Source organism: Balaenoptera ricei, chromosome 15 (genome assembly GCF_028023285.1).
Source record: "Balaenoptera ricei isolate mBalRic1 chromosome 15, mBalRic1.hap2, whole genome shotgun sequence".
Taxonomy (NCBI): domain Eukaryota; kingdom Metazoa; phylum Chordata; class Mammalia; order Artiodactyla; family Balaenopteridae; genus Balaenoptera; species Balaenoptera ricei.
Genome location: NC_082653.1, coordinates 89,587,863 through 89,615,306, shown reverse-complemented (window position 1 = coordinate 89,615,306; position 27,444 = coordinate 89,587,863). Strand labels below are relative to the sequence as shown.

Sequence of the window (27,444 nt, the reverse complement as noted above, 5' to 3'; positions counted from 1 at the left end):
GGACGGGAGCCCCCGTCCCTCTTACTCTTCGTCCTGGACGCACCACACTCGAGGGCTGAGGGCAGAGCCCGGCTCCCTGTGGGCACTTTGGGATGTGTGTTCAGTTAACGAAGGGGTGAGTAGACCAGAGGGTTAGACAAGGCCTCTGTGTAAGGCAGGTCCCCAGTCAGCCCCAGAGGGTCCTTTCCAAGGAGCCCCAGCCTGCCAACGTGGCTCCGAGTGGGTGGGTCGGGGGCCTTCGGGGGGCTTGCGGGAGGACAGAGCAGACGGCCGTCCTGCTGCTTCTTCTCTGTTCTCTTTCCACGGCCACCCGTCTGCCTCTGGGCCTGGAGCCAGATGCTGCATTCTAGATGGAGACAGAAAAGGAGAGGTGGAGTGTGGCCCCGGAGCGTCAGCTGAGGGTGACCCTTTCCAGACTCGCAGGGCCCAGCGGACATGGACCTGCTCTGGTGATTCTAACGTCAGGTACAGCAGGGCCCGCTGCCCTGGGTTTACTCACCTCCACGAAGCTGCTCCAGGATGGGGGCTGATGCCTAGCCTTCTGGGTGGAGAGGAGCAGGGGCTTCCTGGCCCTTTCGAGAATCCCTGCTCCTCCAGGCCTGGAAGGGGGCTGTGCACACGCATATACATACTAACACGCACGTGTGTGCACACGCACTTGAACACACGAACACACGTGTACACGCATCACACACACACATGTGCGCGTGCGCATCCACACACGAATACGTGTACACGTGTACACACTCACCCACGTCTGTGTGTGCACACATGTGTGTTCCTTGTCCCTCAGCTCTTCCCAAAGGGGCACATCCTAATTTCCTTGTGATGGGACTGAATGTCCAGCATCTAAGCTCTCAGGCACCGCTTGGGAAGGCCCTGCCCTATGGTCAGAACAGAGAGGTCGGGGCCCTACAAGTGGGCAGCCCTGCTCTCGCTGCTCCCCTGCCATCAGGACCCCAGGACCTGGGCCTTCTGGCCGCCTGGGCCTTCTGGCCGCCTGGGCCAGTGTTTCAGAGGGACCAGTACCCATGGCTCCAGGGCCTTACTCCTGGACTGACCCTGGTGTGTGCCTGCCCTGGGGGACCTCAGTTTACTCACTTGTGCAGCGAGCAGGGGGGCCACCAACCCTGGTGGTGGACGATGCGATGCCACTTGCCCAGATCCTGGCTGGTTTTTCCTGCATCCCTGCAGTTTTCTGACAAAGCGGAGGCATGTTAGCGCTTGACATGTCCTCACCTCTTGCTATTTTTGCAAGAGGCCTGAGCACAATATTTAAAAATAGAAATAATGAGGGAAAGCAGAAGCTCTGACCTTGAGTCCTGAGGCCAGGACAGGATTCCCAGTACCCTCTCTGGCTCAAGATGATAAATGATCATTGTGCTGTGTTTGCCCTCGGCTAATTTATCCTTGGCCTAGAGAGAAAGTTTCTGCTTTTTTTTCTCTTTGTGGGGGGAGGCTGGAAAAGTGCTTCAGGCCTAACCTCTGTGTCTGGTCTTTTGTGGCGGTTCTCTGCCTGGAAACGCTGTGCGGACCCCGTCCCAGGGGATCGGGGGTCTCACCCCTCCTATGCTGGCCAGAAGCCAGTGTGTCCCTACCACACATCTGGGGGTATTAGGGGAACGACCTCCCACTTCCCTGCCCCCAAGCTGCACCCATCCCCCTGCACAGGGACCGAGAAGGCCGGGGATCCTCCAGCACCCATGGGAGGCCGTGTGTCAGTGGGACCCTCAGGCATGGACGTCATACCTACCGTCCTCCCGGCCTTGCTTTGGTGTCCATTTGAAATTTGCGATGTGGGACACACTGACCCTTCCCCACTCTCCCGAGGCCCCACTGGGCTCCTGAATCAGAAGGACGTCTGCAAGGACCCGGGGCCAAGGCCTGGGACTGTCTTCTGGTCCCCACACCTGCATATGGCTGTGTACCGGCCCCCAGCCCAGGCCCTGTGTTTCTGAGGTGTATGCACACCTCTATATACAAGGTCCAGAGCGAGCAGAGCTTGACCCGGAAAACCGATGTTTCTGAACCTCACTTGGAGCCTGGGCGACCGCTGGCCTCCCTCAGCTGGTGGACACCCCCTTGGCCTCGGGGGTTGCTGCGAGGTTCCAGGCGTCCTGGGTCCTTCGGATGGAACGAGCTGTGGGAGGGTGGATGGGGGGGTGCCCTGCCCCATGTATACGTGTGAGCCGGGGGCTGCGGTCTCAGGAGTTGCCTCCCCAAGGCTCTTGGGACTGGCTGCCTGGGGCGGGGCTTCAGGCCCAGAAGTGTAGGACAGAATCTGCGAATTCCAAACCAAGTGGCAAGTGTGGTCTTAGAGTAACATTTTTTTAAAATGTGTATAAATGGAAACTTTATAAAATATTCTGTATTTAAAATATGGAAACCAAAGGGTCTCTTTCAAAGGGTCTCTTTAAAAAGAACCATCTAAGGCCAGGGCAGAAAACTGCAGATCTGAGCCCCTGTTCTGCCTCCATCTTTGCTTACCAGCAAACTGAAATGATTTTTGTATTTTTAAGTGGTTGGGGAAAAATATAAAGAAGAATATTTCTTGACGTGCAAATTATATGAAATTTAAATTTCAGTGTCCATAATAAAGTGTTATTGGGCCCAGCCTCCCACCAGCTACACCCGCAGAGGCTAAAATGTTCCGTGTCACAGACCACGCCCTCTTCCGCTCCAGACACCCCGACTTCCTGTGTTGGGCTTGCATGGAAGGCTGGGGCAGAGCCCGACGAGGCTAGGAAGCCAAGCATCCTTGGTTCTCCAGGTCCTCCTGGCAGAAGAGAGATGATGGATCCCAGGGACTGGGAATAACTTGCCCAGGAGGCCGCTGGATCATGGCTGGAGCAGACACTGCTTTGAGCACCGAGGCCTGGAGGCCAGCTGGACGGCCCCCACGTGGATGAAGAAATGGCCAGGGGTTTGCAGATGGTGTGAGTGTGAATGCAGTGGCCGCGCTCTCCTTGAGCCGGGCCGGGCATGCAGGGTGCGGGCAGAGGGTGGAGGTCGGGCCTCAGATGCACAGGGCCTGGGCCAACAGCTGGGCTGGCAGGGGTCCTCCAGGGTCTCTCAGGGTCTCTCTGCTGGGAGAGGAGCTTGCTGGCTGTCCCCTCCCCTTCAGCCTCCCCTCCCAGCTCTTCCCAAGCCGTGTGCCGTCCACTGGGAGGGCGGGCGGGCTGGTGGCTGGTCCAGGCAGGGGTCAGTTCCCCTTCTGTTTTGCCAAAGGATTTGGACTCTGGGATGAGATGAGACCCAGGCAGGTCCTGCACCACTTCTGCTGTAGACCGAACATTTGGGTCCCTGCCAAAATTCGTGTATTGAAACCTGATGCCCAACATGACTATTGCAGGAGGTGGGCCTTTGGGGGGTGATGAGGTCCCGGGGGTGGAGACCTCATGAGTGGGATCAGGGCCCTGGTGAGAAGAGACCCCAGAGAGCTCTTTTCCCTTTCAGCCACGAGGATACAGGGAGAAGGCAGCCGGCTAGTGACCAGAAAGTGAGGCGTCACCAGATGCCAAATATGCCGGCGCCTTGATCTCGACGTCCAGCCTCCTGACTGAGAAATAAATGTTACTTAAGCCGCCCAGGCTGTGGCGTTTCTGATAAACTCGCCTGACCACCCTGTGAGACCTGTGTGGACGGAGGGAGCTGAAGGGAGGTGGACACAGGCCCCCAGCCCACCCCACCCCTCCCGCCCCCTGCAGCGACCAGGAGGGAGGCGGAGCCGGGCCCCCTGGTGGGAGGGGAAGGAATACTCGGCTGCTTTGAGCTCAGTGCTTTCAGAAAACGGTTTTGTTTTTATTTTATTTTATTTATTTTTTTTTTTTTTATTTATTTTTTATTTTTGACTGTGTTGGGTCTTCGGTTCATGCGAGGGCTTTCTCTAGTTGCGGCAAGTGGGGGCCACTCTTCATCGCGGTGCGGGGACCGCTCTTCATCGCGGTGCGCGGGCCTCTCACCGTCGCGGCCCCTCCCGCTGCGGGGCACAGGCTCCAGACGCGCAGGCTCAGCAGCTGTGGCCCACGGGCCTAGTTGCTCCGCGGCATGTGGGATCCTCCCAGACCAGGGCTCGAACCCATGTCCCCTGCATTAGCAGGCAGATTCTCAACCACTGCGCCACCAGGGAAGCCCCCGGTTTTGTTTTTAGATCAGCTGGTTCCATAGGTATTTAGAATAACATTAGCCACACCCCAAATATTCACTTTGTTCTTGGTCCTAAGACACTGGATTGGGTTCACGGCGGGCGTGGCTCCAGGCCCGCAGGCCTCCGAGGGCGACATCAGCCCTTTGGGAGCCTGGTGACTTTGTCCAAGAGGTCACTTCCCGGGGACTCGGGATTGACAACGTCCCTCCAGTCACACCTGGCCCCCTGCTGCCTGGTAGTGCTGGCCTTGTGCCCAGAATCCGGGGGAGCAATTCCAGATCCCTGTGTTCCGGGGAGGCCACACCCCACTGTAGGCGATGCGGGGCCTTGGGAGGCTGCTGGGGGAACCCCAGTGCTGGGGGCTACCCCAACCATTCTGCAGAGTGAAGGATATGGATCGGGCAGGGGACTTCAGCACTGGGGCGAAGGCTCCAGGACTGCAGGGTGGGATTTCTGGAAAGTTCCATTGCTTTGCGTCACTGTGGCCACTAGTGCTTGTCCAGCCTTCGGCTCCTGCTTCTCCACTTCTCGTTGACCCTATTTTTAGTCCAAACTGCTGAGGCGTCTGAAAACATCATTCAGATCTCCTCCACACCTGCCTTCTGAAATGAGAGGCCAGGCTGAGAGTCAGACATGATGGGGGAGCACAGACCATTGCAGAGGCTGCGTCCCAGGGAAGGGTCCCATCCCCTCCAAGTCCCCTGAGGCCTAGGGCCAGTCGGTGGGGGGGGCTTTCTAAAGAGAACTCAGCCTCCCCACAGCCTCTCAGGGGCCCCTCCCTGGCTCCTCTGAGAAAATAAAGACCACTCTGCATGGCACCAGCGTGGACCACAGTCAGATCCTGTCTGGGGGCAGCAGCCTGTAGTGGGCTCTGCTCAGAGGCACAGGGGTGGGGTGGGGAGTGCGGCCTGGGAGGCACAGGGGTGGGGTGGGGAGTGCGGCCTGGGAGGCACAGGGTCCACTCTGTGGTCACTCAGATCACAGAGCGCCCGAGGGAAGTGGGCCAGCTTGACGCCCGGTTCTCCTCCCTCCTGTGAGCTGGAGACATGGGCTTGGGCTGTTGGCATCCTTTAGAGAATGGTCTGGACCCCCTACTCACATCTCTGCCACCTCAGTCCCTCTGCCCCTGGCTTTGGACCATTCTTTCCCCGGGGCTCTGCCCTGCCTCACCTGCCCTGGCCGATGCTTCTGAGCCTTTCTCTGACTCCTCATCCTGGAGGCTCAGCTGGGGTCCTGGGTGCTGGGCCCCCTCTGGTGGGCCCAAGTTTTCCTTTAATCTCTGGAGAGAGTGGAGACGAGGAGCCAAAGCTTTGAGGGGAAGTTGAAGCTGTTGCCTCTTTGGATCAAACACAGTGATTTCCCTGGAGTGAACTCGGTCCTTCTTTCCAAATTCTGTTGCAGCGCCTGGGAGGCTGGAGCAGGTCAAGCTTACGGGAGCCCCCGGGAGGCAGGCATCCGTCGACCTCGCGTCCAGTGGGAGCGAGCAGAGGGGAGTGAGGCTTTGGCCTTTACCCCTCGATGAGGGCCTGGACTGGAGGGGCGCAGATGAAGAAGAAGAATTGCTTTTGTTGTCTTCTGATAAAGAGAGCGGGGTTTGGCCAAGGAAGTTTGTGCAGGTGACTGCAGAGCAAAGTGGGGATAAAGGAGGCCAGAGGCCTCCGTGGGCCCTGGAGTGGACGCCATCCCTGCGGGGGTGGGGCAGGGGGCACGGGCGCTGTCCTTGCTGCAGCCACTTGACCGGCCGGGAAGCTGCAGAGAGGAACGCACTTGGTCAGGCCTCGTCCAGGGGCCCCTGCTCAAGGCCCGATCTGCAGAGTCTGCCCGCGTGCAGCCATGCGGTACCCCGTCCCAGGGCAGCGCACAGCCCTGTCACCATAGCGATGATGCAGAGGTGTGATAAAAGCCATCTGCCACTCGTAAAACACGACATCACTTTTCTGCAAAGCCAGAAGCCAGCCTGGGGCTCAGGCAAGCAATGGCCTATAAAATCCTGAATAATCACCTCAAAGCATACTTTCCAATGTAAAGAACATTCTAGGCAGCTGTTTCCAGATTATTTACGTGAAACCATTTTACACCCCTGACTTTTACCGTGTTCACTGTCTGACCCTTCCTAAACCCTCCCCTGTGGTCCTGCAAGCAGTCTCGGGAGCACAGGCCACTGTCCCTCTGAGTGACAAGTGGCAGAGCTGTGCTCCTGTGCCCTTTGCCCCCAGACGCATTGGCAGGCAGGGCCAGAAATGCCAGCGATCTCCAACTTGCCAGGGAGGAGGAGCTGAGCTCTGTCCTGTATCCGTTTCTATGGCACCATAAAGAACAGCAGGTTTTGTCTGGGTTGGACGCGAAACCCTAACTCAGGGGGTCCTCCCTGGCCAGGGCTGTGAGGGGACCCCTCTGGCCATGCCCCGCCAAGGGCAGAGCCTGGGGCTTGCCCCCCGACACCAGAGGAGACGTGGAATCTTCATGGGTTGGCAGAGGAGGAGATGGAGTTCTCAAAAAGGGCTGATTACTGGAAGTCATCACTGTGGCAACAGGGGTGTTGGATGGGGCCACCAGGGTGCACCTGAAGCTGGGGCGGGGTCAATGGGCCCCACAGCAGGCTGTTCCCCCAGGGAGAACCTGACGTCCCACCATGTGGCTTGTCAGCGTGAGGTTTTTGCTCCAGATCCAGAAATTTGGTAGCTCTGAATAAGAATTTTTGCTGTAATTTATTCTCTCACTTGAATCTTGCATTTGCCTTTAAATATCAAATCTTACTTGTCTGGTATTTGCATTTTCATCTCTAATCATTAAACCTGTAAATTACATTCATGCATAAAATAATGTTTGGTGAAGGCCTTTTAATTTTACAAAATGCCTCCTTCTAAAATTATTCCCCTACACCCCGGAAAAGACAAAATGGTGTCACTGGTAACTTGGAGACAAAAATATTTAGTAAGTCTTATCAATTTTGTCTTCTGCTATTCAGGTTAGCAGTGGACATCTATTATCCCTCAATTATTGAAAGGAAAGAGACAACTAAATTAATAACGTCTCTAATTACTGCGTCCTCATCCTGCCCAGACCCTGCCATCCCGGGGGCCATGGCCCTGGATGATTCAGGTGGTCCCAAAGCAGCACCCCAAATACTCTTGCGTGCCTTTCCGTTTCGATCTGAAGGCGCCTGCGTTGTGATATCTGTGTGTTCACAGGACAGAGTGCACTATGGTGCCAGCTGGACACCACAGCTGGGCCAATACGGCAAACAGTGCCCAGCCAGCACCCAGACCCACAAAACCTGCACCAGAGCTTCTGGGAGATGGGTGCTGCAGACGCCCTCAGGAGGGCCACTTCTGCCCCAGGTGCCCTGGACGCTCTGCCCAGTAACTGTCCCCTTCTTCTCAATCTGCCAGATGCCCCACCCTGCGGGGCCCTCGTGGAGCGCCCCCGGCCCCCGGCCCCCGGCCCGCCGTGCTCCCTGGGCACGGGGGGTCCTACACCACCAGCTTCCGAGCACTCCGCCTTCTCCCCTGCTTCTCCCGAGGCCACAGATCTGCGGGACCAGAACTCACTCCCCTAGCCACGCCGCCCCTTCGCTTAGAGGCCTCTTTTTCTTCTCTTTCCTCTCCATCAGATTTCACAGCATTTTGACTCTTCCACTGGTCTTTTCAAAGAAATGTCTTCTTGTTTTATTTACCATCTCCACCGTTGTTTGTTTTCTATGGCATTTGTTTTTGCTTTGTTCTGTAGGAATCCATTCCTTCTTTATTTGGGCTTAGTTTACTGTTCTTTTCCTAGTTTCTCTAACTGAAAGCTTAGTTCGCTTATTTTTAGTCATTATCATTTTTTAACAAATGCGGTTATCACTCCAAGTTTCCTCTGAGTACCCCTTAGGTGGCATCCTACAGGTTTTAATAGGTGCCGTTCTCATTTGTGTTCATTTTTTTTTTTTTAATATTTTTATTTATTAACTTGGTTGCACCGGGTCTTATTTATTTATTTATTTTTATATTTATTTTTGGCTGTGTCGGGTCTTCGTTTCTGTGCGAGGGCTTTCTCCAGTTGCGGCAAGCGGGGGCCTCTCATCATCGCGGTGCGCGGGCCCCTTCACTATCGCGGCCTCTCCTGTTGCGGAGCACAGGCTCCAGACGCGCAGGCTCAGTAGCTGTGGCTCACGGGCCCAGTTGCTCCGCGGCATGTGGGATCCTCCCAGACCAGGGCTCGAACCCGTGTCCCCTGCATTGGCAGGCAGATTCTCAACCACTGCGCCACGAGGGAAGCCCTGTGTTCATTTTTAAATGGTCTAATTTGCCTTTTGGTTTCCTTCATAACCCCCAAATTATATATAGCAGTGTTTTTATTTGTGGTATTAATTTCCAGGTAGAAATATTTTTAAAGCTTAGCTTTTTTTTTTTTTTATTAAACTGCACTCTGTTCAGTGAACAGACTGTAGATGATGTATGCATATGTATCTGTATATATGTATATGGTATATATACGTACATACTCCATGAACCAACTGTAGATTATATATGCTTATGTATCTGTATGTACATGTGTCTGTGTGCATACACACACATACACACACATACACACATACACACACACATACTCAGTGAACAGACTGTAGATTTTCTTCCTTTGGAGTTTCTTGACAATTTTCCTTATAGTCAGTAGATGGACAGTTTTTGGTGGCTATTCCATATATGATAGAAAATAATATATTATGTATTTGAGTGATACAAAATGTGCAAAATAAAGTCAAGCTTTTTTATTGTTTAATTTGCTCGTTGTTTTGGCTTCTTGGTCTGTCATTTTTAATTAGAACAAAGGGGCTCTATTTTCCAAAGACCCCTCAGGCTGTGGCTCTGAGGACGAGGACAGGAGAATGAATGGGCCAGAGTCCCAGCAGGAGGCACTCAATGGGCTGGCTGGTGGGGCCAGCGGGGCCAGGTTCGTCCACAGGACGCTAACCCCACTGCGGCCGCCCCTCAGAGTCCCCCAAGCCCAGCACAGATAACACTGGTCTTATTGTCCCCCTCTCCTATGGAGGCGTCCCTCCTGCTAGTGGTCAGTGTAAATCCCTCTCGCCAGGCCCATTACCCCAACGGCCCCAAGTCCCAGGCAGGCGAGAGAGGGCAAGAATCTTTCCATGTTTTCTAGTTCCCCCTGACAAGGGTTAAAACCCCAAACCCCGTGATACCTGGGTACACGTGGATGTCCACCCCCCCCCAGCTGCCCAGAGACAAGCCTCCTCCACCAGCCCAGCTAGCCCCACCCCCAGCTCCCAGAATAGCCTGCGGCCAGGGCTGGCCTGTGGTAAACAGCCCAGGAGCCTCCCTGGTGGGTCTGGGATGAGTCATCCTTAGGAAAACACAGCGGTGTGACTGGGACCTGAGCTGGTCCCTCCAGCCCTCCTTCGTCCACTCCAGGCTGGACACGGGCTGGCCGGGTACAGAGGGGCTGCAGTGGGGAAAGCAGGCTTGGTGTCCCAGGAGGAGGAGGCATGCCAACCTGCAGGCTATGTTGCTCCCCTTTCTACCCCCCCAACTCAGGAAGGAGGGTCCTGGGCCCTCCTGGAATGTTCCCCAGCCCTGCAGGACAACTGTCACCCTGCAGCTGTCGGCCCACAGGTCCCGGGACAGTCCTCCCCCTCCCGCCCCAAATGCACGCTCGAACTTCACGGCCCAAGTCTCTTCCCAGCCTGTCCCAGGTTTCCGGGTGCCACTTCACAGGTGACACTGGATTAGGCTCCAGTGCTGGTCCCACACCCCTCACATGACACCCACAAGTGAGCGTGTGCACCTCTCCCCTTCTGCACAAAAGCAGCCACTGCCCTGTTCTCCCGTCTCCAGGCGCCCCCGGCAGCCCTTTCTGCTTGAAAAGACTAACAGAGCCCCCTGAGCCAGGCCCACTGGCGGCTCCCCACGGCCTGGGGAGATTTTGGGTGGAAGGAGCACCTGGCACGTGGGGGAACCAGGGGCCCTAAATGGGTAAGAGGCAGGTGGCGTCTCCCCTGTGTCTGTCCCCAGGGACCTCACCTCTCTCTGCCTGGAGCACTCCTCCTCACTGGGAACCCCCATTTGTCCTCTGGCCCAGTCCCAGCACCTCCTGTGAGGTGCACCCACCCCTGCAGCCCCAGTATCCTCCTCCCGTCCTTGCAGCGCAGCTGCTGCGCCTCGAGCCGGGGCCTCAGGTCGGATTTCCTTGGATAAGCCCAGGTGAGGCCACACAGTGGAGAAAGTGGCTCCTGCCCAGGGTCCTCAACAAACACAAGGCTCAACATCCAGGTGACCCCACTCAGGACCAGGGCCGGTCCTGCCAAGGACTCCAGCCCCACACACCTCCAAGTTGCTTATTCCCTCCCATGCAGGTTTCTAGTCAAACGTCCTTTTCTCAGGGGCCGTCCCCCTGTAAATAGCAGTCCCCTCACCCAGAACGTGCATTATTCCCTCTCTGTGGTACCAACCTTATTTTCCTACGTAATTCCTGGCACCACCCGGCGTATTTAACACTGGTTTATTGGAGCGCCAGCCTTTGGGAGGAAAAAGCTCCCAGTGCTACTCCTCAGTCTTGGATGAGGCCGTGTTTAACCCCCTGGTGCCCTTCCTGGAGTAACCCCACCTGTCCTGGCCTCTGCCCAGGGACAGTACAGCAGAGGCCTAAGGGAGCTTCGGACCCTGCGCATTTGCGTGCATGTGTGTGTACCTGTGTGTATGTCTCTGAGTGTGTGTGCGTATTTGTCTGTGGCTGTGCCTCTCTGTGTGGGCATGTGTATGTGTGCATCTGTGCATGTCTGTGTGTGTATGTGTATATTTCCTTGGATGAGTCCATTAAGCCAAATCAAATTACTGCTCAGAGCAAAATATAAGGAACCAGGCAGAAAGACCTGGCCAAGAGTTTTCCATACTCTGACCTCCTGTGGTGAGTGCTCTGTTTTCAAAGGCTTTTTTCACGTCACCTTCGCCTCTTGACACCTGACCCCAAGCTGGATGGTGGCTTGTGGTCCCTTCTTTGACACATGCCCTACATCTGCCCAGGGCACGGGTGTGAACAAGGCACTGATCTTAGTGGAGCATGTGCATTTTAGGGGATACAAACCATAAATGAGAACAGAAGACGGTACAGTATCTTCACATGGTGATGGCGTTGCTGGGAAAATAATTAGAGTGGTGGGATGAGAGGAAGTGGGGTGAGGCTAGTGAGACAATGATTTTCCAAGGTGATGGTTGAGATAAAGCAAGAACTGTGCACAGGAGCCATCCAGTGGTGAGGTCCAAATAATATATGTCCCAAGAGAATGATGGGGGTGGGGGGAGAGGTAACCTAACTGCACAGGGAGCCCCAGTGAGGCCCCCACTCTTAATGTCCATGGTTCATGGGATCCGCCCACCCCACGTCCACCCTAAGGACACTGAACATGGGAGGCCCGGGTGGGTGGGTGGGGTGCTGGAGGCTATAGAACCCCAAGGCCAAGGGAGACACTGTGGTGACCACAGACCTAAGCTCCTTCCTGCCTGGTTCCCCCTCCCCCAGATGGGGGGGTGCTTCTCAACCTCCATCTCAGTTTGCACAGCACCTCCTTGGCCTCTCTGAGTAACCCTGTCCAAAGTTACCTCTTCTGCACACAAATGGTGCTGTCAGTGTGAGAGGGAGGGAGGGAGGAGCTCCATCTCCAGGGGATGAAAATGCCCCCAAATGCTCCATTTCCAGTCAAATCCACCTTCACCCTCTGGTCCCCACCCACCCCCGGCCCTGGCCCCAACACATCCTCCAGATCCAGTTCCAGGAGGGCCCAGCCCTTCACTTACTTCAGATGGCCTCAGAAACATCTATTTCACTGACTTGCTGGGCTGGGACTCCCCTCCTTCACCCCAGGTATCTAATGGGCGCCTTCTGAATGTCAGGCACTGGGCCAGGCACTGAGATTCAATGGTGAGTCTCAGGGAAAATGGACCCTGAATTCATGCAGGAGAAAACTGCAGTCCTGAGAAGCCAGTACAGTCAATGGGAGACTAGGGGTCCCACCCCAGGTCTCCCACCAGAGACTGGCCTCCCCTCAGTCCTGCCAGAGAGGCTTCGTCCTTGGAAACTTGCAGCCCCTGAAGGGCAGGGGGCAGTGAGCCTGGTGGTAGGTGTGTTTGTGACGTCTCCTTTGGCCAGGTTCACTTACCTTCCCAACTATGACTTTAGGCGGAAATGCACATTAGTATTCCCTACTGGGGGGCTTCCCTGGTGGCTCAGTGGTTAAGAATCCGCCTGCCAATGCAGGGGACACGGGTTCCAGCCCTGGTCCGGGAAGACCTCACATGCCACAGAGCAACTAAGCCCGTGGGCCACAACTACTGAAGCACGCGCACCTAGAGCCCGAACCCGGCAACAAGAGAAGCCACTGCAATGAGAAGCCCATGCACCTCAACAAAGAGTAGCCCCCGCTCGCCACAACTGGAGAAAGCCTGTGTGCAGCAACAAAGACCTAACGCGGTCAAAAATAAATAAATTAAATAAATAAAATTTAAAAAAATATTCCCTATTGGGGGCTGGGGGTCCAGAAGCTGTGTGGGCACAGAAGTACCGCGCCCCTGGCTGTAGGTGGCCAATTTTGCGCATCTGGCGAGGCCAATTGATACACACACACACACACACACACACACACACAGAGTCCCGCCCAAAGCGAGGGAGGTGTCACCTCTCGCACACACCGGGCACCTCTCTGTGCCAAGCGAATTCTAACTGGGGCGCCGGCGCCGCCATAGTTAAGGCGCAGGCGTGGTCCCCTCGAGGTGGGATGGGGCCCCAGCGTGCAAGAGCCTCGCCCCGGTGCGGGCCTCCCCTCCGGGTTTGGGCCAACACCCCGCTCCTCTCATCGTCTCCAGCGGTGGCGACCCCAACGCCCCCTCCTCCTCCCCTTCGCCGGCCGCCTGGGGCGCGGCACCCGCCCGAGGCGGGGGCGTGGGGCATAAGGTCGCCGCCCAGAGGGAGCTCATCCGGCGGCGCAGACGCCCAGCGCCTCCGGGGAGGGACTTGGCCTGGGTTCTGGCCCTCGGCTTATCGGGGAGGAGCCGAGAGGCTGCAGCTGGCGGCGGCTTGCCCCGGGCGGGCCGAGGTCCTGGGCGCGGCAGCCAGGCCGGGGAGCCCTTCTCGGCAGAACCCGCAGCGCGGGATCAGCGCCGTCTGCTTTCCTCTCTGTCTTCTCTGGTCAAACCGCGGGAAGAAAGCGCCCTCCCTTTAGCGGGCCGGGAGCTGCAGAGCATCGCGGGGCGCGGCCGAGGGGAGGAGAAAACAGAGGGAGCAGCGTAGGCCCGGGCTCGCGGGGCTGCGGCTCCGCCAATCTGCGGGCGCTGACGCGGGGGGCGGCTCCGCGGCGCTCGGATATCTGACCGCCCGGGGAGAGGCTCGGCTGTGCGGGGGCTGCGCTCCGGGGACGGCCGGTGCACCTGCCCGGGGACTTCGCCGGACGCTCCGTGCGCCACCCCCCGCTCCCGCCCCCTCCTCGGTCCCCGCGGTCCTGCGCCCTCATTCCCCTCCAGGTCCCCGCCTGCGGGCCGCAGCGTGAGAGAACCGAGCCCTGCCCGAAGGAGCCGCCCCTTCTCCGCCCGGCCGGCCCGGCGCCTAGCGCGGCCCACGGAGCAGCGCAAGAGACTGCGCCGAGCCTCGGATCGGATTGCGCCGCGCGGTCGCCGCCACCCCCCACCCCCACCCCAGGCCGCCGCGCCTTGGCCGGGATGGGCCTAAGTGTCCGGCCCCTGAGCGCCTGATGAGCGCGGCCGCGGCCCCGGAGACCCAAGCGGGCCGCTACGTGCGCGGGGCCTCCCCGAGCTGCGCCCCCAGCTTCGCGGACGAGGGCCGCTGGGCCCGGCCGGCTGAGGGCGCGGCCGCTCCGGAGAGGCGAGAGGGAACGGCCCCGAAATGGCCCGGCGAGCGGGCGCTTTGGCGGTGGGCGCCCTACGCGTGGGACAGCCCCGGGACGAGTAGCTGGCCGACGCCAGATGGACCTTGATCCGCGCCGCGGCACCGCGTTCGTGCCAAGCCAAGACTAGAAGGGCACGGGCGGAGCGCGCTCTGGGGGCGCCCGGAGTTCCAGGCCCCGCTCGCCCGCCGGGCCATGAAGATGATCCTGGTGCGCAGGTTCCGCGTGCTCATCCTGATGGCGTTCCTGGTGGCCTGCGCGCTGCACATCGTGCTGGATCTGCTGCCCAAGCTGGAGCGGAGCGGAGCGCAGCCCTCGGGGGAACCCGGCTGCTCCTGCGCGCAGCCCGCGGCCGAGGCGGCGGCACCCGGCTGGGCCCAGGCGCGCGGACGCCCGGGGGAGCCCCCGGCTGCAGCCTCCGCCGCCGGCGACGCGGGCTGGCCCAACAAGCACACACTGCGCATCCTGCAGGACTTCAGCTCCGACCCTTCCTCCAACCTCACGTCCCACTCGCTTGAGAAACTGCCACCCGCAGCCGAACCGGCCGAGGGTGCCTTGCCGGGGCAGGATCCCGGCGCCCTGCGACCCTTAGACTCCGCTCACCGGCCGCTGCTCAGAGACCCCGGTCCGCGTGGACCTGTGCCGCCCCCCGGCCCGAGCGGGGACGGCTCCCTCCTGGCCAGGCTGTTCCAGCACCCACTGTACCAGGTAGCCATTCCGCCGCTAACGGAGGACGACGTCCTCTTCAACGTGAACAGCGACATCAGGTTCAACCCCAAGGCGGCGGCAGCAGAGAACCCAGACTGGTGAGTGGGGCTGCGGCTGCTGAGGTGGGTGCTGGCAGGCCCGACCCCCAAGGCAGCCATGCGCCCCGTGAGAATAAAGATCCACCCCAGTGCCCCTTCCCAGAAAGTGCCCTTGCACATCCCAGGCGCTGTGTAAAGAGGCTCAGGGTCAGAGACTCACAGAGGGCGTGGACCCCATGGCAGAGGCCGCAGGAAGGGGAGCTTTGCGGGGCGGGCAGCGTGCAGGCTCTGGGCACTGCCTTTGTCTCCAGAATGACTGCCTCCCTGAGAAGGGCTGCTGGGTGGTTTGGGAGCTGTTTCCTGTGGCCACTGGCCTGGAAGGCAGACATGGCAGGCAGGAGCCGGGAAGAGTCAGCTCTGCATTTGCAGGAAAGCAGTGCTGGCCTGCAAGGCCCTGGTCACAGGCTCACAAAGGGACTCAGGCAGTGAGTGAAGGTGCTTCCTTGGGAAGCTGCTGCCTGCCGGTGCGTGGCAACACCGCTCTGGTGGACATGTCGGGAAGGTCTGGAGAGGCCTAATGAGCCTTGTAAACCAGCCCCTGAGAAAAAATTAGCAGAGGGGCATGCTGGCCCCCGTGAGGCATAACCAGGGGGTTCTGCCCCCGCCCAGGCTGCAAGGGGGTGACAGCTTCCTAAGAGGCGAGTAGCAGCCCCCAGGAGCATCTCTTTAAACTGTCCTGGTTTAAACTCCTCCCCCAAGGCCCTCCTCAGCCACACAGATCAAAATAAGCAGATGCTGCCGCCCTGGGTGGTGAAATATTAACCAACAGCAAGGCCAGGATAAATAAGTACCTGCAAAGGTTACACAAGCAACAGAGGGGAAAGGCCAGGTTTCCAAAACATCTCAAAAATCCTTTCTCCTTTGCAGTTGGACCAGACCCAGTGTTTTCTGTCTAAACACACCAAGGTGTTCCGTGGCCTCTGAGCTTTGTCTGCTGGCCAGGTTCACGGAAATGCTCAGAAATGTGAGAGGCAGAGCAGTGTGCTGGGCCTGGGCCCCTTTGCAGGAGAGACAGCCCAGAGCCACTGGTCAGGCATGGGGCCCTTGGGCAACTTCTCGGAGCCCATCGTGTCCGTTGTGGGCAGAACGTGGGGCTGAAAAGGCCTCACTTGTAGGTGAATTAGCGCTTAGACAAGTTCCGCTTTTACCTCCAGCATCAAACAGGGCCTGTCCTCCCCCAGACTGGCCCTTTGGCTCAAGAGACAAGGATGGGCCATGTTGGCAGCAGGTCCTCGATTTGGGCCTCAGCTGGAGTGAGTGCCACTTTCCTCTCTCCCCACCCAAGGCTGCTTCCTGAAAATCAAATTTAGCCTTTTGAATCATTGCTGCCCCAAAGCAGAGCACCCAGCGAAGGTTTCCGCCACACTGGGTTCATCTGCCCCCAGGAAGCCGGCAGCCCCTCGCACCCCAGGCTGACATCATGCTTGTCAGGCTGTTTCAGTGACCCTGGGACAGACGCGGCGGGGCCTAGCGCTGACGGTCTGGGTTTGGTCTGCTTTAGTTATAGCTGTCTGTGGCGTCTCCCAAGGGTAAGTGAGAATTACAGGCCTTCAAATATATTGTTAGTTGGTGGAACAACAGCCACAGAAAAAGTGCGGCCGTCGCAGGGTCGTGTTTGAGTAGAGGCACCTCTGAATAAATCTATATTTGTTTGGATTCAAGGTGAAAACCTTGGCATCGATGCCAACTCCCCCATCCATCTCGAGACCTTGCTGTTCTGTTCTTTCCCTGTTGACCTGGGTCACCTTCATTTGTGCAGGCCACACGAAGGTCCTGAGGATGAATTCCTACCCACGGGGGACGCGGCCGTGGACTCCTATCCCAACTGGCTCAAATTCCACATCGGCATCAACCGCTATGAGTTGTACTCTCGGCACAACCCAGCGGTGGAGGCCCTGCTGCGTGACCTCGGCGCCCAGAAGATCACCAGTGTTGGTAGGTGCCCTCCCTGCCCGGCCAGCTCTCCTTGCTGGAGCATCACCTCGTGGGCGAGTTATACTGGCAGCCTTCCCAGAGGAGGCACCTGCAGGCCTTCGATGCTGTCGGTATTTGGGGGCAGCGGGAGGCTGCTTTCTGCTGTTGCAAGATGAGCAAGGCAGGGCAAGATGCCGCCCGGCCAGTCCTGTTGTTCTGTTGTGGGGGGCGCACCACGGGTCCCCACCGCGGGTTAAGAAGAGGCACCCCTGGCAGCTGCAGGGAGACGCCTTGGAGAGCTCAGCATCTTCTGGTTGTCTGGGGAGGCTCTGCCTCAGAGCCCACCAGGTGCTCCTGGGATTTGTGTGGGCGGGGAGTGACAAGGGCTCAACTCTATCCAGGGCAGAGCCCCATACACTGAGTAGTTCGGAGGAGACATCTCTGAGTACTTTGGGATCTGCTGAATCAGAAGTTTCAGGGCATCCAGTTACTGATTTCAGGAAAATGTGTCGGGAGTGGTTTCTGAGTGTGGAGGTTGGATGCCATTGTTCTCAGGCCTGCAGGCAATTGTTTGTGAAGGTCCCGATTAGTCACTAGTAGCTCCAAGGGCAGAGGGGGTGGGCAGAGGCCCTGGGTGGGAGGAGCAGTCCCAGGAGGCGCGTAGGGCGGAGGGAGGCCCCAGGAGCTTGAGTGCTGGGAGCAGGGGGTTCCAGGCACTGTCTTACTGGTGTCTGGGCCATCCTGAGGCTGAAAGGGCTCTGCTAACCTGGGCTGAGGCCAGGGAGCTGGGGGTTGCCTGCGAGGCTGGCGCCTGGGTTTCCAGAGCTCTTTAGAGGCTGTGTTGGGTGTCTCCGCCCGGCGCTGAGCTGTTTGCCAGCACCACCCTCTCCCTAGCGTATAGTTGTTCACCCTGAGAGAGAACTCGCCGGGGCACGACGGTGGTCTCCCCTCCTTCTTGCTGCCCAGGAGGAATCTGAGTGCCTCCCGGCCCCCAGCCCCACCCAGCCCTCCTCCTGTGCTGGAAGGCAATCCGTGTGGACGACGAGGACCGCATGGGAGAGGCCACAGCTGGGGTGTCCCCTTCTCTCCTGAGTAGACGAGGCTGTTAGAGAAACATCCAATGCGATGACCGTTTGTCATCTGTTCAGTGGATTCTCTTGAGCACCTCCTGCATCTCAGGGCCCCTTTCTGGGCAGTGGGAGTTGGGGGTGAATCCAGCCTCAACAAGCTTCTGCTGCATCCTGACCTGCACATGCTGACGGACAGATAAAGTCGAGAGTGATTAGCGAGGAGGTGACCTCCACCTGGGAGGACCAGGTCTTGAATGGGGCGAAGGCTTTCGTGATGGAAGGGGGCAGGGAGCGTGGGCCTTTCGGGAAAATGACAACAGCGTTTTAAAATTAGGGTTTAGGGAAGTGCAGCATTCATGCTTGCAGGCTGCTGTCTGCCCCGGTGTCCCATCTGTCAAGTGGGCTCAGGCACATTGCATCTTATGTCAAGAAGATGGACAGTGCACCCAGGCTTGTAGAGTATTACCTCGGGCTTTGTGCAGGGTCTTGGTTAGGGGCAGGGCTGCAAGGATCCCACAGGCCAGCCGGGCTCACCATACCCCTCAGGGGACAGACAGCCTCCCAGCTCTCACTGGACGTTGCCCTGTGCAGAGAGCAGAGCCCAGGAGCCCAGGGAGCCGCTGGAGGCAGAGGACAGGCCTCGGGGGTTCACAGGCAGCTTTGCCCGCCCTGGGCACCCTCCTCCCCTGTTCTGCCGGGGGCCTGGCCTTGGGGCACCCCCACCCCCTTTGGTCCAACTGTCCTGGGCAATGGTGCCTAGGCTGCCTGACGTCCCAGAGTTCTGGCTTGCTCTGCGCCTGGCAGGGTGACCTGGGGTGAGTGCCTGCCCATCTGTGTCCTGTGGGCTGTTTGAGCTGATCTCACCCGCTGGACTTACCCTGGCCTAGCTGGTCCTAATGGAGCATGTTCCTTGGGGCCGTGGGCCGGTCAGAGCCCAGGCTGGCATTCACGGGTGCCTGATGAGCATGGTAAGGTTGACTTGATGGGACCGGGTGTCATCACCCACAGCGAACAGCAGGCCTGGTGTGTCCTAGCTGCCCCAGTCACGAGTCAGCGTGACTCTGGGCAGATGGGTTAACTTCTGTGGACCTCCCCGCGTCTCCTGTGGATCACAGAGGTGGTCATATCCTCGACCCTGTAATCTCCAGCTTGCAGATCTGAAATCATAACCCATTTGACAGCAAAACCCGACCCAACATGAATGGACATGGAGGCAAAACCTAAAATGAGAAACTGTTTATAAGCCCTTGTTTTTCTCACTTGGAGTGAATGTTCCCATGGAGTGCATTTAATTCCGGGGTTCTCCCCCGACCCGCTCAGGGCTACAGAATCTGGGGGATGGATACACCACCTGCAACTCTTGTCATCTGAAATTTTTAAAACCCCTGAACACTTCTGCTCCAGAGATTTTGAAGACGGGTGTGGACCCGTGAAACCTGCCTCACGGGGCTGTTGAGAGGTTTTGGTGAGGAAGAGGAAGAGGAAGAGGTAGGAGCAGAGGCTAGGCAGCGTCCCCGCTGGTCACCTCTGCGTGGGGCGGCCAGCACTGGGCAAGCTGGAGCCTGCTGAAGGCCTCGACCGGACGCTCAGCCCCGCTATGTGCGGCCTTGGGCCTGGAGGTGCCTGGAGGTGCTCCCAGCAAGTTCACACTTGAGAGGAGGCCCTCTTCCTGAGGAAGCAGGACATCTTCTCACCTGGAGCCCAGTGCAGCCTCCGGGAGCATGGCTGCAAGTGTCCAGGCCCAGGATCCTGCTGGGCGGGGAGCAGGAGAGGGGCTGGCCCAGCCAGGCTGCAGGCGTCCCCGGGGATGCACGCCTTCTCGGGGGTGTCTGCCCCCACATCCAGCTGGTCGTTTTTGTTGAACACCCAGCTGCTGAGACAGCAGCCTCTGACTGGGCCCTTGGCTTAGCAGAGCCACTGGGTGGGTTTGCAGACCGGGGTCCCTGGACAAGAGCTGTCTGCTGCTGGAGGCCCCGCCCCTGGCACTGCTGCGACCTGGGGGGGCGCAGCCCTCGGAGGCCCCATGGGAGCCGGGAACCTGCCTTGGGAGTCAGGGTTCAGCAGCGCCATCCTTTTGAGCTTAAAATGGAAGAAGAGCTAGAAATCCAGCCGATCTCCCAACCCCATCCTGCAAATCAGGGAACAGGCTTCCGGGAGGGCAGGCTTGCCCACGGTCAACACATCTCTGCCCCCAGCTCTGGACTGTGTCTGGACCCAAGCGGTCACTTCAGTCTTGGAACATGAGCCCAGAAATGGTGTGGCGATGAGAACGGGTCCTGCGAGGCCCCCGATGCTTTCCCTCAGAACAGTTCCGTCAAGGCTCCCGTTCAGACCCCTTGATCCACTCACAAAACGCATGTGGCCAGCGGAGATTTCTTTAGAGCTGGGCTCCCGGCTGCTTGGTAATGGCTATTAGCCGCCTTTAAAGAGCCTCGGGACCCTGAAGCCAGGCCTGCGGAGGCTTTGGCTGGGCCAGTGATAGTGTTGATAATTAAATCACTATTGTGCACAACCATGGATGCAAAGAATAAACGACACAATTAACTACTCTGTACTTGGAGTTACTTAAAAAGAAGTCACTCAGCAGGAGAGGATTCGGGCAGCCTCTGGCCTGAAGCACAGACCCCACAGTTGCTCATCCAGATCAGGACAAAGCCAATGGGGGTGCTGAGCAGTGGAGACGGCTCCACAGGACAGAAGTCCTGGGCGCTCACTGACCTGCTAGGACAGCAGCCCTGGGGGCCGTAGGGCCGCCCTGCCTAATGAGTGGGCTCCTCAGGAAGGTGGCTCTGGGCCCAGAAAGGCTGCAGTCCCCCTCCTACCCCGGGGACACCACCGCTTCGGGCCCCAGTCCCAGGAGCCTGGCTCGACTGACCCGGAGGAAGGGAACTGAAAATGCCCAGTAAGCTGGACGCCCAAGCCCAGGGCCGGAGGGGCCTTCAGTCATCCTGGAGGAAGGACAAAGGCCACCCCAGGGGACCCGGAGAAGGTGGTGAATAGCTGAGTTCCTCCTCATCTCTCTCCGCTGTCGGGTTGAAGGTCAAAAACAAAGCCTGTGCGGTGCTGACCCAGCTGCACCCCCCAGCGCTTGCTTTCTCCATTTTGAACTGTTGGCAGCCACGGCTCCGGAATCCAGCAGGCGTGTGTTCCGGCTGGGCTCCGTCTAAGTCCAGGGCGGGAGCTGGTTTCCACCTGGGGCAGTGCTGTGGTTTCCCTTTCAAGAAGCAGAACTCCCCCAGGAGGGGTGCGCTGGATTGTAGCAAATCACGGCGTCAGTCGTACTCCAGGCTGGAAGCTGTTGCTTCTCAGACATCCTGGGGCCTGTGTCACGCACTGAAGTCTGGGCCGCACCCCTGAGTTGGGCCGAGGACCCAGGCCGGAGCACAGGCTTACGTGGGGCAGGTGCCCACGGGGCTGGCCCCTCAGTGCCTGTAAATGGACGCGCTCTCGCCTTTCTCCGTGGCTGTGGGGTGGCGGGGAGAACAGAGAACCCAGCTGCTCCTGGTGTCACATTCTCCAAATCTGAGCCATCCTTGGGCCAGGCCTCGCTTCTTCTGACCCTTAAATCAAGGCAGGGGCTGTGAAAACAGCTGGACCAGCGTCCTGACCGTGACCCCTAAGGACAGACGTTGGTCCTACTTCACAGGTGAACTGGCCGAGGCCGAGGGCACAACGTCATTGGCCCTGCTGGCACCTGGCAGCACCTCCCACACAGAGGTGTCTGTGTGGTCCACCAGTCTCCAGAAGACGGAGTTCATTCATTTAAAGTCAGGGTGGCCCATCCAAATGCGGGTCAGGGATCTTGTTAGGAATGGGGAGGGTACAGGCTCGGGGAGCTTCACCCACAGACCTGGGTCACGCTGTCTCCGATGCTGAGTCCAGGGCCCCTTCAGATGGAGCTGCTGACCTGGCAGCAGGAGCCAGGCAGGTGGCCGGGGACCTGGAGGACAGGTCTGGCCGCGGCACCCATGGAGCCCTGCAGCCCCTGAGACATCTGGGAACTTGGACCTTGAGGTCCTGCCTCTCTCGCCCCTGAAGTCCGCTGACCTGAACATGCCCGACGCTGTTCCAGGTGCTTCACTAGCGTGACCCCGGTCACCACGAGAGCAACCCCGGGAGAGGGTGCAACGCGTCCCGTGCTCACCTGAGTCCCCTGAGGCACCGACCAGTGGGTCTCAGCCCTGGCCCCAGCCCCATGGGGGAGGCTGGGTGGGTGTGCTGAGCCCCCTTCAACAGAGGGGGCCGAGGTCGGGGCAAGCGGAAACACCATCTAGGGCGCCAGCTGGGGCCACCGCAGACCCAACCCTCCAGTGTGGCACCCTCCCACCACCTCTGCCGTCAGCCCATTTTCCCAGGCCCCGTCCACCCTCCTTAGCACGGCTGCTCTGGCCCCTGGTTGGCGCTTCCTGACCCTGAAACATCTGCCTGCCCCAGGCCTTGGTCGCGGACCCTCACCACTCCACTGCCACAACCCTCACATTTGCACCCATACCCCGACCTAACCCCACAGCCTCAGGTCACCGCTACCCAGGGGTCCCCCCAGACCCTGGAGCAGTGCATCATCAAGCTCACGGGCCTGCCCCGAGGCAGCAGGTGACCCTGTATTCTTTCCCTCCTATTGCAGCCATGAAGTCGGGGGGCACACAACTCAAGCTCATCATGACCTTCCAGAACTACGGGCAAGCACTGTTCAAACCCATGAAGTAAGTGCCGGGCCGGTGGGGGTCAGGTGTGGGGGGCTGTGGTCGGGAGTGCGCAGGTCGTGTGATCTGTGTCTCAGCCTCTCAGCTCTGCTCTCCTCGCCCGAGAGCAGCCAGACTCTATGTCTGTGAATGCGCATAGCCGTGCCCGTAAAACTTTATTTCTAAAACTAGTGGGTCAGCTGATTTGACCCCTGATCCCTATTCTAGATAAAATAGAAACTGTGCTACAAAAATCAAAGTGAACCCCTCAGTGGCATCTGAAAACTGTGGGGATGGTGGAGAAGGAACGTTTGGAAGCCAGGCTACTCCCGAAATGAGCACCTGTGGCTTGTGGTGTCCACTCTGATGGTCCTGGCACTTGCTTGTCCCGCACGGGCCGAGGTTGTTTGCCATCTTTGGTTAGTTTCAAACAGGGCCATTTTTGCACTGTTGAGACGGTTCATTGTTTTTAAAGCATGAGTTGTACCCCCAAAAGCCCATGAGGCCATTCAGGTCATGTGGGGCTGCTGGGCTAGGTGGGGACTGCGGCAGAGCTCCAGGGCATGGGCCCCCCCAGAAGGAGCAGCTATCCGTGACCAGGGTGGACGGCCAGCCTGGTTCACACAGGACAGAACCCCAACGTTCACACAGAACCCCAACATTCATGAGGGGTGATTTGGGCAAGGTGAGGCCTAGGCTGCACGTGGGCTCCTTGGGGAAGGTTCTGGAGGGGAGGGGGCTCCTCATAGAACTTTCTGGCCACCGTGGGCTCCTCTGTGCCCTCTCAGACTGTAGCTGGAGTAGAGGGGCCCCTTCCAGGCCTCTTGATGTCGCAACAGTGAGTATGGAGCTGTGCGGGGAGGAGGGTGTGCCAGGCAGGGTCGAGCTCGGATGCTGCATGGACGGCCAGGTGACAGGTGGGCCTGGACCCCTCCCTGGCAGGAATCCGGGACAATAGCCGAAAACCACAATGTCTTTGTTGCCCCGTCGGCCACACAGGCCCCCCGTCTTCGTGGTGTATTGTCCACAGTCCAGTAAGTCGTCTCCAGGTGCGCCCAGAGCTTTGTAAGTTGAAGATTCTGAATTAATTAGGTGGTAGTATTTTTCCTCTGAGATCTTGAAGGATGTATGCTGAGAGCATCTAGAGAGGAACAGCCCTGAGGTGGGAGGTAGAACCTGGGGGGCCTGCAGAGTGTAATTTACGTGGTATGTGCATGACCATTTAAAGTTGTTTTTTTTTTTAAATTTATTTATTTTTGTTTTTGGCTGCGTTGGGTCTTCGTTGCTGTGCGCAGGCTCTAGGCGCGCGCGGGCTTCAGTAGCTGTGGCTCGCGGGCTCTAGAGTGCGGGCTTCGGTAGCTGTGGCGTGCGGGCCTAGTTGCTCCGCGACATGTGGGATCTTCCCGGACCAGGCCTCGAACCTGTGTCCCTTGCATTGGCAGGCGGATTCTTAACCACCGTGCCACCAGGGAAGCCCCACCATTTAAAGTTTAATGGGTATATATTTTTAATAGACGTTGAAAAATATTTAAATAGCACATTAGCCCGTGAGTTGCTGAGTATTCTTGCTTTAGTGTTAAAGTAAGATTTTTTAACAGCTTTATCAAGATGTAATTTACATATTTCATAATTCAGCCACTTAAAGTCTACAATTCAATAGCTTTCAGTATATTCACGGAACGGTGCATCCATCACCACAATTTTAGAACCTTTTCGTTACTCCAGAAAAAAACCTTGTCCGATGTTGCCCTGCCTCCAGGCCTGGACGACCACTAGCCTACTTTCTGTCTCTGTGGACTTGCCCATCTTGGAGTTTCACGTAAACAGAATCACACACTATCTGATTCTTTGTGTCTGCGTCTCTCACTGAGCATCATGTGTTCAAGGTTCATCCACGTTGTGGGCGGTGTCAGAGCTTCCTTCCTTTCTGTGGCCGAACAATACCCTACAGTGTGGATGGACCACATTTTACTTGTACTTTCATCCGTTAATGGGCATTTGAGTTATTTCCACTTTTTGGCTGTATGAATAATGCTGTATGAACATTCATGTACAGGTTTTTGGGTGGACATACGTTTTCATTTCTCCCGGCTGTATGCCTGGGAGTGGAATTGCTGGGTCACATCATAACTAAGTGTAACTGTTTGAAGAGCTGCAGACGCTTTTCCTCAGCGGCTGTGCAACGGGTAGTCCCACCAGCTGTCTCCACGCGCTGCTCGTCAGTACTTGTCTTTATCCACCTTTTTGGTCTTTGCCATCCTGGTGGGTGTGTGAGATGGTGTCTCCTTGAGGTTCTGACTCATAGTTCTCTACTGACTAATGGTGTCGAGTGTCTTTTCATGTCTTTGTTGGTCATTTAGATCTTCTTTGGAGAAATGTCTGTTCAGATCTTTTACCGTTGTTTAGTTGGTTGTCTTTCCATTAGTAAGTTGTAAGAGTTCTTTATATATTTTGGATATAAGACCCTTATCACATACGTGGTGTCCTTTGAGACACAAGTTTCTCATTTTGAGGATGTTGGATTTAACTATTATGTTGTTGTTGCTCGTACTTTTGGTGTAGTATTTAGATTTTAATATCGAAAAATGTACATGCTGGGTAATAGTGGTGCAGGTGATGTGTGTGGCTGAAGTTTAGAAGCATTGGTGTATCCACAGAGACAGCAGGCCTGGCAAGGCCATTGTTGTGTGACCTCCAGTAAATTCATTCCCCCTTACTGGGACTCAGTTTATCCATCTGTCAACAAAGGCATTGTAGGAAGAGATGTGAGGTCTAAACTCTATTGGATTGGTTTAGGACGCAGGGCACCAAGTTTACAGAAGGAAGCCGGGAGGAGCTGGTGTTTGGCAAGTCGGGGTGGGGCTGGGCAGATACACCGGAGTGTGCGGGCTTTGCAACAGGATTCAACCTGCTTCTTGGAAAGGAAGCTTCCAGGTGTGCTCATAGCACTAGCTGTGACCACCTCCTGGCAGAAATCTGCGTTCAGCCACCCCACTAACACTGAGCCCGGCCTGGCCTCCTGCCAGGCGCAGGGAATGCAGTCGTGACTCAGGCCCGTCACTGCTGCTCAGGGCGGGACGGAGAGCAGTGTGTCTGCCCCACCGCGCAGGGCCTGGTCCTCAGTTGGTGCTACACATACGTCTGCAGAACAAACTAGAGAATGAGCCACTGACGGCAGACGGGAGACTGAGGGCTGGTGAGCACTTGGGAGGCAGCTGGAAGGTTTCTCAGAAGTGACCTCCAGCTGAGGCCTGAGCACAAGTGTGACGGTCAGGTGGACACCACCCCAGGCCAGAAGGCCAGCCTGGAGGAGGCGGCACATTCCAGGACCGGGTGGCTTCTACAGTCTGGAGGACCAGTGCTGTTGTGCAGAGGACTCCATCATGTGGCTGTTTATACTGAGGTTAATTTAAGTGAGATGAAGTGACAACCTAGTCTCTCGGTCACACCAGCCACACCTGAGGCATCAGTGGCTGCATGTAACTGGCGGTGCCGTGTTGGACACGCCCAGCATCACAGAAAGTTCTGTGGGACAGTTCTGTGTTTGAGCGCAGAACTCGAGGGGAGACGAGTCCAGGCAGCTGGAGAGGGGCAGGGGCCAGACTCTGCAGGGCATCTGGGCCTGGATGTTTGGATTTTTTCCAGGAGAGTCAGTCAGCCACGTTATGCGGGGATGGAGGTGGGGAGGGTGGGAGGGCTTATCGGCTGTCAGATGAGAGGTGCTGGCGTCTGCGCCTGAGGAGGCGTGAGGATGGGGGATGAGCGTGGCTCTTAGAGACGCTTGGGAGAGGCAGACCCCCTGGGCACGGTGACGGACGTGGTCGGGGCTGGGAGAGTGAAGGCTTCCGACCTAGGTGCCAGTGGCCTGCGGGGCCGTGTGTGTGGGGGGGGGGGCGGTCCAAGCAGGGAGCAGGTGCACGTGGAGGCGCCTAGAAGGTGAGGCCTAGCCATAGAGAGTATCCTTGCTGTGTGACCTTGCAACACTCCCTCCCCTCTCTGGGCCTCGGTTGCCTTACGCTGCACGAGGCTGGATTACAGGAGGCTTCGGGACCCTGCCCTTCTGGGACCTCTGTATCTCCGGTAAGGAAGACAGTAAGTTCAGCACCGGTGGGGCTCCAGGAGCCATTGCAGTCCCCTCCCCGAGTCAGTCCTTGCTCGTTGATTGTCTGGGTGTGCTGGAGTTTGCAATTTTGACTTGCAGACATTCGAGGGATGAGGAATATTTGGTGCACTTGAACAGTGGCTATTTAGGGCGCAACAGCTGAACGCAGGCTGGAAACGGAGCTGCAGCCGCGCTTCTGCTCAGGTCACTTGCCAGCAGGCGACCCGTCGCTCCCCGCGGCCTGGCGAGGCTGCTTTAACGGTCCGTCTTCACCAAAACAGCTGGGCTGCCTCCTGAGCGTTTGGAATCCGGAGCTACAGCGCCCTCTGTGCTGTGTGTGTTTTGGGATCCAAAGCGTGTTCAGACGCAGGGAGGGAAGGAAAGCACACCTGCCCCCGCGGTAGCTTTGAGGGGAAAATAACTCCAGCAGCAGGACGACACCTGCAGTGCAGACGGGCCGGTCGCTGGTGCTACACAGACCCGGCATTGCTCGCAAAGCAGAAGAAAAGGAGGAAAACCCCGCAGGCCGGGCTCAGTGAGTCTGGAATGGGTCATTTCGAGTCTGGCTTACTGAGCACTTGTTATCCAGGGCTCAGGAGCTGGGGGGACAGTGAAAGGCGCCCCCAAAGAAGGCACCCCCCCAGCCTGGAGGCAGATGGGGCCGAGGTCGTGGGTGCAGGAAAGGGCGCCACGCCAGGCACAGTGCCTCTCGGACCCAGACAGGGAGGCCACTGTCACCCTGTAGACCTTGTTGTGGACAAGGAGACTGAAGCTCAGAGTGCCCGAGGGCCCCTAGGGGCACCGGCCAGCAGTAGATGTGGCTGGAGTGGCCAC

The 27,444-nt window shown here is 57.8% G+C and overlaps 1 protein-coding gene and 1 long non-coding RNA gene across 3 annotated transcripts in view; both read left to right on the top strand.

Annotated features, from left to right (window-relative positions):
* Positions 1-257: 257 nt before the first annotated feature.
* Positions 258-3,565, top strand: LOC132348889 (uncharacterized). Its single transcript, XR_009497581.1, has 3 exons — positions 258-465; positions 2,586-2,936; positions 3,457-3,565. It is a non-coding gene; the product is annotated as an uncharacterized LOC132348889 (long non-coding RNA).
* Positions 3,566-13,192: 9,627 nt separating this feature from the next.
* The window catches only part of FAM20C (FAM20C golgi associated secretory pathway kinase), a 38,610-nt gene continuing 24,358 nt past the window's right edge, over positions 13,193-27,444 (top strand). Inside the window, exons 1-3 of one of the 2 annotated variants that reach the window (XM_059896532.1) lie at positions 13,193-14,842; positions 16,602-16,777; positions 22,451-22,529. In XM_059896532.1, coding sequence (XP_059752515.1) covers positions 14,232-14,842; positions 16,602-16,777; positions 22,451-22,529 — 866 coding nt within the window. In that variant the 5' untranslated portion in view covers positions 13,193-14,231. The remainder of the gene's footprint in view (positions 14,843-16,601; positions 16,778-22,450; positions 22,530-27,444) is intronic. The other variant, XM_059896533.1, reaches the window with a different exon arrangement.